The sequence below is a fragment of the Gossypium hirsutum genome, chromosome D01 (assembly GCF_007990345.1).
Source record: "Gossypium hirsutum isolate 1008001.06 chromosome D01, Gossypium_hirsutum_v2.1, whole genome shotgun sequence".
Classification (NCBI taxonomy): Eukaryota; Viridiplantae; Streptophyta; class Magnoliopsida; order Malvales; family Malvaceae; genus Gossypium; species Gossypium hirsutum.
In genome coordinates this window covers 42,754,673-42,771,294 of record NC_053437.1, presented here as the reverse complement: position 1 = coordinate 42,771,294, position 16,622 = coordinate 42,754,673, and the positions used below count along the sequence as shown (strand labels likewise).

The 16,622-nt window shown below is 34.3% G+C and overlaps 1 protein-coding gene across 1 annotated transcript; it reads left to right on the top strand.

Annotated features, from left to right (window-relative positions):
* The first annotated feature begins 12,081 nt into the window (after positions 1-12,081).
* On the top strand, positions 12,082-15,202 carry LOC107920960 (glutamate decarboxylase). The gene is made up of 6 exons (XM_016850792.2): positions 12,082-13,071; positions 13,147-13,351; positions 13,437-13,852; positions 13,939-14,192; positions 14,285-14,337; positions 14,431-15,202. The coding sequence occupies exons 1-6, from the start codon at positions 12,986-12,988 to the stop codon at positions 14,911-14,913; spliced, it is 1,497 nt and encodes a 498-aa protein (XP_016706281.1). The 5' UTR covers positions 12,082-12,985; the 3' UTR covers positions 14,914-15,202.
* Positions 15,203-16,622: the final 1,420 nt, after the last annotated feature.

The window sequence follows — 16,622 nt, the reverse complement described above, 5'->3', positions numbered from 1 at the left end:
GCTATCCCATCCATTGTATAATTGTGTTTACATTTAATATTTTGCATGTCATGGATTACCTTTTTTTTATTTCGTTTATTCATTTGTTTATATTATTTTTATGTCGATGATGTATTTATTATTGTTATTATTATAGCATTTGTATGTATAACATCACGTTACGTCATTTTTTTACTCAAATTTAAAGATAGAAATTTTTTAAAATTGAGATAATGTTCGTATTTAGGATTTTCAAGGGAATTGAGCCCTAACGTATTGGGTTCCGATTTTCTTCGTTAAATCCGACAATCGAGCATTTCTCTTCAATCAAAAAAATAAAAACTCATTATTGGGAATTCAACACGTTGTGTCCTAACGTATTGGATGTGACGCATTGATTTCTCGAAATAAAGATTTTTTTAAAAATAATAAAGGAAATATTCCGAGTTTGGGATTTTAAAGGAATTGTGCCCTAACGTATTGGGTGTGATTTCTTAAATCTTGGATAAGTGGATGTTCTTTTAAAGTAAAGGAAATATTCCGAGTTTGGGATTCTAGAGGAATCGTGCCCTAACGAATTGGATGTGATTTCTTAAATCTTGGATGAGTGGATGTTCTTTTAAAGTTTTATTGTACAAGCATTTTGGCCCAATTCATTTTGGGGAAAATTAGAATGTTGTGCCCTAACGCATTGGGTGTGGTATCTTCTTTCTCTGAAATAATAAGGGTCTTAATACGTAGCCTTTTAAGTTTTGCTAAGGATTACGTTTTTTCCAAATTCTCGACCTTAAGACACTAATTAATTAACTAGGTACCAATTTTGGGCGTTACGAGGGTGCTAATCCTTCCTCGTACGTAACTGACTCCCGGATCCGTTTTTCTAAAACTCGTAGACCAAAGCCGTTTTTTTAGGTGATCCAATCACACCTCAATAAAAGATTGGTGGCGACTCTCATTTATTTATTTTTAAGTCCACAACCTAAAAATTTTGTTTTTCAAAAAAACGGTTTCGACAGCTTGGCGACTCCGCTGGGGAAATTTTTTTTTAAAAAAGAAGAGAGTCGAGCCACAAAGTTGATTAATTTTTGTCTTACGGTCGAGAAAAATATTTTTTTAAAAAAATCGTAACATCCTTTCGCATTCATTATCTTATTCCTTAAATATTGTTTGCATTATACATTTCATGAGTTGAACATTTTTATCCTTTTAAGTGGAAGTGAGAAGCTATGCCTTCGTGAGGTTTTCACCTCCGTGTAGGGTAGTGGATTGCTTCTGGGATACATCCGTACCTATGTCTTCGTGAGATTTTCATCTCCGTGCAGCCATAGGGAAATGTATTCCCCTGAACCGAACTCGATCCATATGAGCCTATAATGGGTGAGGATGGAGGAATCTGCTAGTTCGGGTACCTTTACCCTAGAAGCCAAACTTCATATAATGAACCTCAGGAATCCACCCTAAGTAGAACTATACTGAACCCTAGTAGACATCCGATTAGGTGTTTTACTATTTCTTGATTATATTTTATATTACACTGACCTTTTGTATTTTATATTTTATATTTTATAAAAGGCGTCAGTTCAGATTCGGTTGCTAGATAGAAAGTTTGACATGAAAAAAGGGTTTCTTGATAAAGTGGAGGACAATGCGGCTGTCCGAACTTGGTCTGAAACAATGCAGCAAGAAAAGGGTGATAGCCTGGCCGGTGGGTATGTATCAGAATTATGAGATTTTACTCGCATTAGTGTAGCTCAAAACAATTTGCAGGAGTTGAAAGAAATTTGGAATCAATGGAATAATGAGGCTAGGCAGTTATTTTACGACAATTATGGGGACTTGCCTTATTTGCTTGATGTGAAGGTAGACAAACATTTGTTTCGAGCACTCATCCAGTTTTGGAATCCTGCTTACAGTTGCTTCACGTTTGGGAATGTCGATTTGGTACCTACGATAGAAAAATATGTGGCTTTACTCCGATGTTCAAAGTTTCAAGTGGATAGAGTTTACTCGAGAGCGGTAAATGTACCAACCTTTTCAAAGAAGCTGATAGGTATAACAGGGATGAGTGAGCAGTGGGTCGCTGCACGAGTTAAGCAAAAGGGGGACAGCAAGTGCATTCCTTGGAAGAGCTAGAAACGGTGCTGCAAAATTGTGAGATCCAGATCAAGCACTTGAAAGCAAACGAAAGTAGTAATAATGAACAGCTCCACCACTTTCAGAGTCAAGTTAGGAGCAAAGATCATCTTATGAAGGAAGCTGTGGTCCAGATTCGAGAAGTAGTTGATTACGTACAGAATTTAGCAGTACAGGCTGACATGCTGAGTATGAAGTATGAATTAGAATCGGATCGGGGGCAAGAATTAGTTTTGTTACTTAGGAAGATCAAAGTTCTGGGTACTAGGGCAAAGTCTTATTTGTAATTCGCTTTATGTAAAGAAATTTGCTTTCTAGTAAGGTTTTCTTATATGGAATTGAATCAAAATTGACGTCTTTTTGCATTCATGCATTGCATTACTTCATATGCATTTAAAAACATTAAAAGATTCTAATTAATTTACATCATTCCTCAGTTAATCTGGAAACCAACCAGCCTACTAAACACCGCTACGATACTCGATCGAAAACTAAGGATATGGATCAAAGGATGGAAAGACTAGAACAATCCCAAAAGGAAATGCAGGAGCAGCTTCAAAAGCAAATGAATGAACAACAAAAAAATGATAGACAAAATGATGGAATCTTAGGGGAGTATGATGGCTCAGTTAACTCAATGGTTCAACAAAGGAACTGGTAAAGGAAAATACTCCATGCTCAATATTGAAGAAGGAGACAATGAGAGACCTGTCTATCCTCCGGACTTTACCCCCAACAAGTTGAGATATACCCGCGTAGGTCCTCTGTTACCATTAATCCTCTGAATGACGTTGCGACGCTAATGAATCTCTAGGCAGGATCAGGCTCTAACCCCGGAGCCAACTTTGTTAATCCTGCTATCCCTGATTTCGATGAGACGGCTGGAAAAGAGAAAATGAATGATGAATTACCAAAACAGCTAGAGGAAAAGTACAAATGGCTGGAAGAGAAACTTCGAGCGATGGAATGTGCAGAAGGCTATTATGGGATGGATGCTAAAGAATTGAGTCTGGTTCCGGATTCAGTGCTTCCTTACAAATTCAAAATGCCAGAGTTTGAGAAATATAATGGAACCAGTAGCCCCGAAGCTCATATTACCATGTTCTGCAGACGAATGACCGGTTATGTCAATAATGACCAACTCTTGATTCATTGCTTAAGGGATAGCCTCGCAGGGGTAGCATCCAAGTGGTACAATCGATTGAGCCGTACCCAGATTAATTCATGGATAGATCTGGCACAGGCATTCATAAGGCAGTACAGCCATGTGACTGACATGGTACCTGATAGGATCACTCTACAGAATATGGAAAAGAAACCAGGTGAAAGCTTTATGCAATACGCGCAGAGATGGAGGGAGATTGCCGTACAAGTTCAGCCGTCTCTTCTAGAAAGAGAGATGACAATGCTTTTCGTCAACACATTGAAGGCACCATTTATTACACATATGTTAGGAAGTGCTACTAAAAGCTTTTCTGACCTACTTATGAATGGTGAAATGATTGAAAGTGCCATAAGAAGTAGAAAGATTGATACTGGAGGAAATAACAGAAGGCAAGCCTCAAAAGAAAATGAGGTGAACAGTGTGAATACGTACAGTAAATCGATTGCTAATCAACAGGGTTCATCAAGACAAGAATTAGGTATGAAGCCAGGTACTGAAAAGCTCCAGTTCACGCCAATGTCGTACAAGGAGCTGTATTAAAACTTATTCAATGCGCATGTTGTTTCTCCCTTACATGTGAAGCCTCCACAACCCCCATATCCTAGATGGTATGATGTAAGTGCACAATGTGATTATCATGCAGGAATTACGGGGCATTCTATAGAAAATTTTATTACCTTTAAAAACAAGGTTGAAAGGCTTGTTAGTATGGACGTTGTCAAATTTGGCGATTCATCCAGTGCAGAAAATCCACTACCCAATCACATTTGATAATGGGGGGTGAATGGGATGTATGAAGAAATGTTGAAAGGTGTTCACATCCATTTCATTTTTGAAGACACAATTTACAAGGGTCCTTGAAGATATTCGCCCTTATCAACTTAGAAGTGTTCTAAGTAATTGAACTGCGGAAGAAATCTTTGTAGTTTTTTAGAGCTTAGTTAGAGTAATATTCAGAACAATTTTGTTGTTTTCAGCCTAAAAATGATAAAAGTTCTTTTGCGAAATAAGCTCATGTCTGAACATCATTATTCTAATAAAATACCTCTTTGCATTCATTTTGAGCCAATATATTTTATTCTTTTTAAATAATTATATTTTCATTCTTTCGGATCTTCTTTCATATTATTCTTTTATTCATTCATAATTGTACAAACAATTATTCATACATTCTTTTGTATATTCTTTGGTATTTACTGTGGGTCCCCAGATATCAATGACATGAGTGATGCTGTTACGGACTCAGAAGTTCCTTTTGAGTGGGATCTGTGTTTAGAGGGATCTCATGGCTTTAAAGATGACATAGATTGTAGCCTATTTTCAGACTTGTTGAGGATGGTAGAACAGGAATGAAATCTTACTTCATGAGGGGACAATGGAGATTGTGGCCTGAAGTTCCTTTTGAGTGATGTTGTTACGAACTCAGAAGTTCCTTTTGAGTGAGATCTGTGTTTAGAGGGATCTCATGACTTTAAAGATGACATAGATTGTAGCCTATTTTCAGACTTGTTGAGGATGGTAGAACAGGAATGAAATCTTACTTCATAAGGGGATAATGGAGATTGTGGCCTGAAGGGAACGTGCATAACCGAAGAAATGAAGCAGGACCTTATTGAGTTACCTCAAAGAGTTCAAAGATGTCTTCATATGGTCATATCAGGATATGCTTGAGTAAGCACCAACATTGTAATCGGAACAACAATACGATACCATAAATTTATAGTATGTTCAAGATTAACATCATGAACGATGCATTTGGAATTCTTTGCCAGGGCAATGCCTTCTTCTTTGGCTCATCATGGTTTAGCCCGTCGAAGTCAAGTTGCCATTTCTCCGTTGTTGGATTTCATCCTAATTGAAAAGGAAGATCCAAAATTTTCATCATTGTTAAATTTTGCCCCAAAAGGCTCTATGAAAGAAATCTGATCACAAAGAAGATCTTACATTGGTTCTGATCGAAAGGGATAACGAGGACTTGTCTAATCCTATGAGTTCAGATTAAAAAAAAACAAAAAAAAACAAAAATGAAAGTGAAAGAAAAAAGAAAAGAAAATGGAGAGGCCAAAGTGAAAACCCGCAAAGGGCACTTTGAGACCAAAGGGGATTCGAGTTGAAAACCCGAAAAGGGCGGCTCAAATATTGATAAGAATGGGACACGAGGTGATTAGAGCAACTCAAAGTTTAACCAGATTGGGGTATGTGGTGATCTTGTTATACCTGAATTATCAGGAAAAGGTAGGCAACATCTTGGGGCATTGACAGAGTACTGTGGATCTCCTGAACACGTCAAACTCAGAAGGATCTTTAAAAAGTTTGTACAGAGAAGTTCAAGCTACGATATCTGGGGCACCCAATATTCATACTGAATTTGTTATTCTTGGAATACTTCATTCTTTTCCAAGATACACATTCCCAATCAATTTCTTTGCTATCCTTGTTTACTATTTTTGATAATCTATTCCTTTCGAGCTATGCTCAGAACCAATTGTATTCTCATCCATTGTTATACCCTTTTTGCAAGCATGTTGCATTAGAATAATGATTAATGGACTAATAAAACTTTCATGAAGGAAGTTTTGCATATTACTAGAAGTTTCTAAATAATACAGGAGCCTGAAACAGGACTATTGTTTAGAACGCACCAAGTTTAAAGGTTGGAAATCTGAGAAGGAAGAGTCTAAATGAAGACTATCTCTTTGGATTTTGTTGTCAAAAACATTGATCAAACAAAATGACAAGATGTCAGATGGGTGACAAAGTTTAAATCACCAAACAATAAGAAGGGGTTTCCTTGGAGAAGAGAATCCTTCATTTGTGTGTGATCATTTGATATGACACCCTAGGAATGGTGTAGGAAACCAAAGAGTTTCGCATTCTGTATATTCGAATTGTGATAGCAGAGGATTGAGAAAAGGCCAGATATTTTTACCCTTGGGTCACAGTAGAAGAAAGATGGTACAAATTTTGCATCCCAATGGATTAAACTTGGAGGTTCACAGTGGGGGCAGCCTGGCTAAATGTTTCTTCAGAAAATCCAATGAAGCAAGAAGGCGTTGTAGCACGTCAGTCACAAAGCCTTAATAAACTTCGAGTAATGACAACTTAAGAGGGATCATTCTCGGAAAAATAAATTTTATATTCATGCAAAATTCACACATGTCTAGTTAGGAGCATTTGATGCATTTTGATCATGCCATCCTAATCATTAGGCATAGTTAGGTTCATTATACATGTCATGTTCCACAGAGAACAGATCAGTGAAAGAGCAGATTTTGCCTTCCTGCATTGACAGTGGAGCAGATCGAAGACGGCGAATCTTATCTTTCCAAGATAGTGGGAAGCAGATTTAAGCCACCAAGCCTTGTCTCCCTGAGCAGCAGCGGAGAAGGTTGAAGATTGTAAATCTTATCTCCCTAAGCAGTAGTGGAGCAGATCGAAGACGATGAATCTTATCTTTCCAAGATAGTGGGAAGCAGATTTAAGCCACCAAGCATTGTCTCTCTGAGCAGTAGCGGAGAAGGTTAAAGATTGTAGATCTTATCTCCCTAAACAGTAGTGGAGCAGATCGAAGACAGCGAATCTTATCTTTCCAAGATAGTAGGAAGCAGATTTAAGCCACCAAGCCTTGTCTCTCTCAGCAGCAGCAGAGAAGGTTGAAGATTATAGATCTTATCTCCCTAAGCAGTAGTGGAGCAGATCGAAGACGGCGAATCTTATCTTTCCAAGATAGTGGAAAGCAGATTTAAGCCACCAAGCCTTGTCTCCCTGAGCAGCAGCGGAGAAGGTTGAAGATTGTAAATCTTATCTCCCTAAGCAGTAGTGGAGCAGATCGAAGATGGCGAATCTTATCTTTCCAAGATAGTGGGAAGCAGATTTAAGCCACTAAGCCTTGTCTCCCTAAGCAGCAGCGGAGAAGGTTGAAGATGGCAAGTCTTATCTCCCTGAAGTTGCAGTGGAGTGAATTAAAACCTCAAATCTTATCTTTTTGAAGTTGCAGAGAGTAGATCGCATCTATTCTTATCTCCCTGAAGTTGCAGTGGAGCAGACTAAATAAGCAAGTCTTATCCTCCTGAAGTTGCAGTGGGGCAGACTGGAGATCGCAAGTCTTATCTCCCTGAAGTTGCAGTGGAGCAGATTAAAGCCGATAATCCTATCTCCCTGAAGTTGCATTGGAGCGGATTAAAACCTCAGATCTTATCTCTCTGAATTTGCAGAGAGCAGATCGCATCTAGTCTTATCTCCCTGAAGTTGCAGTGGAGCAGACTAAGTAAGCAAGTCTTATCCTCCTGAAGTTGCAGTGGGGCAGACTGAAGATGGCAAGTCTTATCTCCCTGAAGTTGCAGTGGAGCAGATTAAAGCCGATAATCCTATCTCCTTGAAGTTGCAGTGGGGCGGATTAAAACCTTAGATCTTATCTCTCTGAAGTTGCAGAGAGCAGATCGCATCTAGTCTTATCTCCCTGAAGTTGCAGTGAAGTAGACTAAATAAGAAAGTCTTATCCTCCTGAAGTTGCAGTGAGGCAGACTGAAGATGGCACTAATTCCTATACTTCTGAAAATGTGCCAAGGTTCAGCACGACCGGGCAAAATTGGGCATTTTTAAAGTCTTTGCTCTGTTCCTGTTACACGACAACGAGCAAAGAGGGGCAGCTGTAATACCCAATTTTAGCCCGGGCTCACATATGGAAACATAATTTTTGAGGATATGCAATCTTATATATGATATGCAATCCTAGATATGATATGCAATCTTAGATATGATATATGCAATCTTAGATATGATATATGCAATCTTAGATATGATATGCAATCTTAGATATGATATATAATCTTAGATATGATATGCAATATTAGAATATATGATTTTGTAATCTTAGAGATTTAATTTGTAGATACCATTTAATCTCAGCCGTTGATGTAATTGATCTGTACCGTTAGATTTGGGGAGGCTCAACTATAAATAGAGGCCTCTCCCTTCATTGTAAAAAAAAAAGAAAGGAAGAAAATGGAGGAATAAAAAAGAGAACGATTGGCAGTTTTTTAAAGGTGGCTTACTATTTTTTTTTCGTTCGATTATTTTTTTACTTATTTACGATTTTAAAAAAAGGAGAATGTGATACCACTGCGAATTTTATTTATTTATTTTTTATTTAGCCCCTCCGCCTTTTAATGTTTTTGTAATTAAGTTTTTTTATTTTTTATTTTTATTTTTTACCCTTTTATTTATTTTAAATTCCAATTTGATCCATTTGAACGGCACCGTTTTAGAGGAGAAGGGAAAATTTCCCTTCCAGCCCCTCTATGTAATTCGCGCGTTCAAATTAGTCCTTTTACTTTTATTTATTTGTGGATTTACCCCAGATTTTTTAATTGCAATTCAATTTAGTTTTTTTATGTTCTTTTTATTTATTTTATTAATTAATAGTGTAATTATTATTATTATTTTCATTTTTAAAAAAATCTATATATGTATATTTTTATGAACATACTTATTTTTTTTAGCTAATATTTTTCTCATATATATGTATATATATGTATATTTATTTTTTTAAAAATTAATTTTGATAATGTACTCATTATTTAATTTTTTTATCTATGTATATTCCTTTTATATGTACATGTATATATTTTTTTAAACGAATATTTTCTTATATTTTTTAATGAATATTTTCATATTTATATGTATATATTTACGTTTTTTTTAAATGATTAAATACTCACTTTTTCTTTTTTAAAATATACCTATTTTTTATTATTTTATATATGTACGTATAATTATATTTTTTTCTTTATTTGCATAAGTATATTATGTATTGTATTTATATATAAATTTTATAACCCAAAATTTTATTTGTAAATTATATGTATATTTTTAATCTTCATAATTTTCATGTGTATATTATACGTCTTTTGATCCTTATTTATTTGTTTGCTATCCCATCCATTGTATAATTGTGTTTACATTTAATATTTTGCATGTCATGGATTACCTTTTTTTTATTTCGTTTATTCATTTGCTTATATTATTTTTATGTCGATGATGTATTTATTATTGTTATTATTATTATAGCATTTGTATGTATAAAATCACGTTACATCATTTTTTTACTCAAATTTAAAGATAGAAATTTTTTAAAATTGAGATAATGTTCGTATTTAGAATTTTCAAGGGAATTGAGCCCTAACGTATTAGGTTCTGATTTTCTTCGTTAAATCCGACAATCGAGCATTTCTCTTCAATCAAAAAAATAAAAACTCATTATTGGGAATTCAACACGTTGTGTCCTAACGTATTGGATGTGACGCATTGATTTTTCGAAATGAAGATTTTTTTAAAAATAATAAAGGAAATATTCCGAGTTTGGGATTTTAAAGGAATTGTGCCCTAACGTATTGAGTGTGATTTCTTAAATCTTGGATAAGTGGATGTTCTTTTAAAGTAAAAGAAATATTCCGAGTTTGGGATTCTAGAGGAATCGTGCCCTAACGTATTGGGTGTGATTTCTTAAATCTTGGATGAGTGGATGTTCTTTTAAAGTTTTATTGTACAAGTATTTTGGCCCAATTCATTTTGGGGAAAATTAGAATGCTATGCCCTAACGCATTGGGTGTGGTATCTTCTTTCTCTGAAATAATAAGGGTCTTAATACGTAGCCTTTTAAGTTTTGCTAAGGATTACGTTTTTTCCAAATTCTCGACCTTAAGACACTAATTAATTAACTAGGTACCAATTTTGGGCGTTACGAGGGTGCTAATCCTTCCTCGTACGTAACTGACTCCCGGATCCGTTTTTCTAAAACTCGTAAACCAAAACCGTTTTTTTAGGTGATCCAATCACATCTCAATAAAAGATTGGTGGCGACTCCCATTTATTTATTTTTAAGTCGACAACCTAAAAATTTTATTTTCAAAAAAACGGTTTCGACATAAAATTTTATATTTTTATTTATTTTTATAATTAAATTTAAATAAAAAATATTTTAAAAATTATTTAATTGAAATTTGAATCAGACAAGATCGAAGAAAAAAAAGAATTGATAGATATCTAATATCTTTATAATTTTTTTACATTTATTTTAATTAAATAAATCAAATTTAATTACTTAATATACATTCACTTTTAATCCATTTTCATATTTATTTTAATTAAATTAAATAAATCAACCAAATTTATCAATTTATGCTTTGCATATTTAAATTATAAACATTTTATCTATTCCATATTGCAATAATATTTTTGAATTTTTTATAAGAGTAAACTACACAAATAATCATTTAACTATACAATTTTTTTTTATTTTAGGAGCCAAAACAAAAAGTTTGCAATTTAAGTACCTAGGTTACATAGTTCGTCATTTTGATCACTCTCATTAAAATTACAAATGATAAGCTAATGTGGTAGTTAAATTAATTGGTATTAAGACAAATTTAACTCTCAACTTTTACATATATATCAGTTTACTCATAATTTTAAAAAATTAACCCTCAAAATTTATAAATATTTCTAATTTGATCTCAATTCTAAAAAAAATTAATAAGTATATAAATATTTTTAAAAAATATATTAATAAATTTAAAAATATATAAAAATACATAAAATTTTTAAAATTTATAGTAATAAATTTAAATTTTATATTAATATTAACATTAAATAAATAAATAAAAATTCCCACCCCATCCCTCTGCCCATTCCCCACCGAACCGGGCATTGAAGGAGATGAGATTGCTCAACTTGCCAAGGAAAATATTGCTACTCCCTGAATGTGGGCGGGTTGTAATAGTTTTCTGAGTTCCGTTATAGATTTCTGCAAGCAAAATTCAAGAGCATCATCTGTTCACTGTCGACAGCCATTTGCTTCAATGGTGGGGTAGGTCCGGTGAAGGAGGGGGAGAAGGAGGGTGGGGGAGGGGAGGGGAGTTTTTTTTTTTTTTTTCTAAATATTAATATAATGATTTTTATTTAATATTAATATTAATGCACAATTTAAATTTGTTATATTTTTGAAAACATTTTATGTATTTTTATATATTTGTTTGAATTTTTTAGAATTAGTATCAAATTGAGAATATATGTAATTTTTGAGAGTTAATTTTTTAAAATTATGATTAATATATAAAATTGAGGGCTAAATTTATTATTATACCAATTTTTTTAATTGCCACATCAGTTTGTTGTTTGTGCTTTTAACGGGAGTGATCAAAATAACTGAACTATGTAATGTGGGTGTTTAAATTACAATTTTTTTTATTTTAAGTGTCTAAGATGAAATTTTTTTATAATTGAATGATTATCTATTATATTCAATTTTTTAAAAATATTTTAATATCATATATCCAAACTAATCAAACAATTGATGTTAATGTAGTTTTTTTTATTAATTTATAAAATTTAAGGAAAGGGCTTATTTTAATTAATCACACTAGATAATTATTTATTATTCCTAAAATATTGGAATAGCCACAAAGTTTGTTAGAAAAATTGATGTTAATTCTGATATTTATTTATATAAAAAAGAGAAATAATGGGTAAAATCAACTTGTTGGTTTAATATTGAGTTAGGAAGCCTAATGTTGACTTATTTTCAGATTGAGAAAAGAAATGAATGGTTATTAATAAAGTTGTAAGGTTATTGGGGAATATTCAAAGAGGCCATATTTTGACATTGACTTGCTCCTCATCCACTCATACCACATAACAACTAGGCCCTGTTTGGCATTGTCAGGTATTTTTTGATTTTGGTTAATCTTAGGCCTAACATCCAATTACTACTATATATTAATTCATCGTATTGCTGACTCAAGTCCGAATTAAGAATGATTTATTATTGTTTAAATAAAATGAAGGCTTACTAAGGCTTTATGCTTTTCTTCTAACTTTCATTCAAAGTACTCTAATTTGGAGAAACCTAAAATACCCAATTTACAAACATTGTTCTTCCGATATTAAACCATTGTTAAAAATTTTGATTACATCTTTTTACAACCAATAAAATTGTTACCCCACATTAGCATGAAATTTGATTTCAAAGGTTTTCTAGACTTGTTATGAATAAAAATACAAAAGGCTTTGAAAAGTATGTTCTTTGTCGAAGTATCTAAACTCGGTTTTTAGTATATTAACCAAACTAAGTGCTTAAAACTAAACAATTTTCATTAAGCGAAATATGGAAAGAATCAATAAATCACCCAAACGACGCTTTGAAGCGGCTTGAGGGGCGAAGGTGGTTTGCGCCATGGCACGAAAGTTGAAAATTCGTGGGAAACAAGGAAAAGGAATTATTGAAAAGAGCGGCAGGCTGGAAACCCATTTTGATGTTTCAGTGGGTGAGCTGGCTGGTTAGTGGTTAGCCAATGATCTGAATTATCAAAACCAGGGCTGCGATGGCTTTCTTTGACTATTGGCTTCCTTCTAATTATATCTTACCATGTGTGTATCTTTCTTTATTCTTCCCCAAAATTCCATTTTTTATATTTGCTCCCCTTTTTGAGTATTCATTTGCAAGGCGAACAAGGTCAAATTTGGTATTTGCGCAAGTCATTTTCTAATGGAAGTGGTCAACTTGAACAAAGTCTTCCAATCACATCCCTATAAATACCCATTTGCCTCTCAATGCTTCCTTCACCCAGCAACAGCGGTTTTTAGCTTTATACAGATCTTTCATTTCATTCAAATTTTACAGTTTTTTTCGTGTTTCTTGACACATCAACCATGGTGCTATCCAAGACAGCTTCTCAATCTGATGTCTCAGTTCACTCCACTTTTGCCTCTCGTTATGTCCGAGACCAACTTCCTAGGTAAATCTCCAGCTCCCTGGGTTCATAGCATCATTTATATGGTGAAAATAGTGGGTAATTAGAAAATTATTGCAGGTTCAGGATGCCAGAGAACTCAATACCAAAAGACGCTGCATATCAGATCATCAACGATGAACTGATGCTTGATGGGAACCCGAGGTTGAACCTTGCCTCTTTTGTCACTACCTGGATGGAGCCTGAATGTAATAAGCTTATTATGGATGCCATTAACAAGAACTATGTCGACATGGATGAGTACCCTGTCACCACCGAGCTTCAGGTTTTTATTCGTAATTCAATGAAAAAGTCAAAAGCTTCAATGGTTTTTGCCTCCTAATGGTGTCATTTTCCTATTTTTGATGCAGAATCGGTGTGTGAACATGATAGCACATTTGTTCAATGCACCACTTGGGGACTCGGAGACTGCCGTTGGAGTGGGAACCGTTGGTTCATCCGAGGCAATCATGTTGGCTGGCCTTGCCTTCAAGAGGAAGTGGCAAAACAAGCGTAAAGCTGAAGGCAAACCATATGACAAGCCCAACATCGTAACCGGAGCCAATGTTCAAGTGTGCTGGGAGAAATTCGCCAGGTACTTTGAAGTGGAGTTGAAGGAAGTGAAGCTAAGGGAAGGTTACTATGTAATGGACCCTGCCAAAGCTGTGGAAATGGTTGATGAAAACACCATCTGTGTAGCAGCCATATTGGGTTCAACCCTCAATGGTGAATTTGAAGACGTCAAGCTTTTAAACGATCTCTTGGTAGAAAAGAACAAGGAAACTGGGTACATATCAAATTTTTTTTTCAGTAACATAAATTTTATAAACTTGAAACATCTCAAGTGCTGATCTTTTAATATCTGTTATGCAGATGGGATACCCCAATTCATGTTGATGCAGCTAGTGGTGGATTCATTGCACCATTTTTGTACCCAGAGCTTGAGTGGGACTTTAGGCTTCCACTTGTGAAGAGCATCAATGTTAGTGGCCACAAATATGGTCTTGTTTATGCTGGAATTGGTTGGGTTATCTGGAGGAACAAGGAAGACTTGCCTGAAGAACTTATTTTCCACATTAACTACCTTGGAGCTGATCAACCCACTTTCACTCTCAATTTCTCCAAAGGTAACTTATTATTTTAATAAAATTTCATTCATTCTCATTTGTCCATTACAAAATCCAACATTAAACTCAAGTATATGCTGTTTTATTTGCAGGTTCTAGCCAAGTCATTGCTCAGTATTACCAGCTAATTCGTTTGGGTTATGAGGTGAGAACTAAGAACATGGCTGATTCAATTCAGGCCAACAAATTTGGCTTCCAACGTATGATTCAATGGTGTATTTTTTTTTTGTTACTACAGGGATACAGAAATATAATGGAGAACTGTCATGAAAACGCTATGGTCCTAAAAGAAGGGTTGGAGAAAACAGGTCGCTTCAACATTGTGTCAAAGGACGAAGGGGTTCCACTCGTGGCCTTCTCTCTCAAGGACAACAAGCGCCATGATGAATTCGAGATATCCGAAATGCTGCGCCGATTTGGATGGATCGTGCCGGCCTACACCATGCCGGCGGATGCTCAACACATCACGGTGCTGCGTGTGGTGATCAGGGAAGACTTCTCCCGCACCTTGGCGGAGCGTCTTGTGATTGACATCCAAAAGGTGCTTCATGAACTGGATACACTCCCAGCAAAGGTTAATGCCAAACTGGCTATGGCTGAGGAAGAAAATAGCAAAAATGGCACAGTGAAGAAGACTGCCATTGAAACCCAGAGGGAAATAACTTCTTACTGGAAGAAATTTGTGAGCGAGAGGAAGACTAACAAGAATAAAATCTGTTAGAACTTATCGTAACACCAACTTTCCCTTTTTACTTTTAGTTTGCCACTTTGTTTCCACCATTTAATTTTCAAGCTTCGGCGTATTTTCTGAGTTCAACCATTAATGTAATCGAAGAATTATAGCCCCATTTCCGTAATTTAATGATCCAAATTGCCAGTAAAAATAGTTAGCACTTTTATAAATATTCTCAACAAATAGTAAATTATGTATTAAAATGTCCCTTTTTACCCGGAGTGTGTTTTGGCATTACATGCTAATACTGTAATAATAACTAATCATTACTCTGTTATCCAATTTGCTTCGATTTAGTTTCAACTTATTGTGATTTTAGATTAACTCGTGTGTTGGCATGGTCGTTCCAAGTGTGACTTAGAACAAATTTTATTGGAATTCCGTCTGGATATATTATATTATAAAAAATAATTATATTAATTACATATGTTAAATGATAATAATTATATATATTTTTATATTTATATTAAATCACTAACCTAATAACAATTAAATTTATTATCCAAAATTTTAAAAAAACTTACCCAACTAAATAACCCAACCCAAATTATAAAACTTTAAAAATTATATTTAATACAATAAAACTTTTATTATATTTATTTGTGTTTTTTAATATAATAAAATATTTATTACATTTATGGTAATTTTTTAATATAAATTGTAACACCCTCTACTTGACCCGAATCACCAAGTCCGGGTCTTAGATGTTACAACATACAAATACTTAGCATAAATTTTAAACAATCTGCGTATAATCCTTTTTCAACATACTTATTATTTTAATAAATGTTTTCTGAAAAAAAGAAATAAAGAAAACTTTCAAGAATACAACATACCTTTAAAAATAATATAAGACATTACAACACAAAAGTTAGTTAAAGACAGACTCTTCTTGGCATAGAGAATTATACGCCATACTCCTAAGATGTCCTCTGAATGCATAATATCCCAACTCGTCGTTTCCTTGACGCATTCTTAGCTTGATCACTCCTGGCGTACCCACTCTTACAGTGAAACTTGAAACATAAATAAACACTTTGTAAGTTCACGCGAACTTAGTGAGTGTTTATATAAAATACCTTGAAACCTTTCCAGTTGACTTCTCATCGTGAAGATCTTGGATTTTGTCTTTGTCCTAGGCATATACTTTCCTATATGGGCGTATACATATTCATCCACTTCCTTACTTGACTAATCTATTCACGAATCATTCTTTAGACTGATTCCCAGATTTCATTAATCAATACTTACAATTAACATGTACCTCTCCAAATGAATATCCATACAGAACCTATTTTCGACGAAATTCTCCTTTCAATAGACGTAGAATGCTTTTTCTCTCAATATGGTTACTCACAAACACTTTTTGGTGGATAATAAAACTAGCAGATCTCTTAAGTTAAAATCCATACTGTTCTTAATTATGGCGGATTCTTATACTATTTTTAGTAACTATCTGATTTCCAATTAGTTCATATTCTGAACCAACTCCTAAATTATAACTTATTCTGATAATGAAACCTTCCAGATCTAGTAGAATTCTAGACGGCTATGTTACATAACATGAGAACGCCCAACTTAACAAACAACTTAGATTATAACTAGCATCTAAACGAAACATGAAAAACCATTCAGCTTTGATGATTACCAGATTGCTCAGATTACTTCCTTAAATATCATAGACAAACTCAGGTCTA

What these genes read in the sequence shown, in the direction of transcription:
- LOC107920960 (XM_016850792.2), top strand. Translation starts at nt 12,986, where the DNA reads ATGGTGCTATCCAAGACAGCTTCTCAATCTGATGTCTCAGTTCACTCC. An exon ending in GTCCGAGACCAACTTCCTAG is followed by an intron (nt 13,072 to 13,146) that starts GTAAATCTCCAG and finishes AAATTATTGCAG; the next exon opens with GTTCAGGATGCCAGAGAACT. An exon ending in CACTCTCAATTTCTCCAAAG is followed by an intron (nt 14,193 to 14,284) that starts GTAACTTATTAT and finishes TTTTATTTGCAG; the next exon opens with GTTCTAGCCAAGTCATTGCT.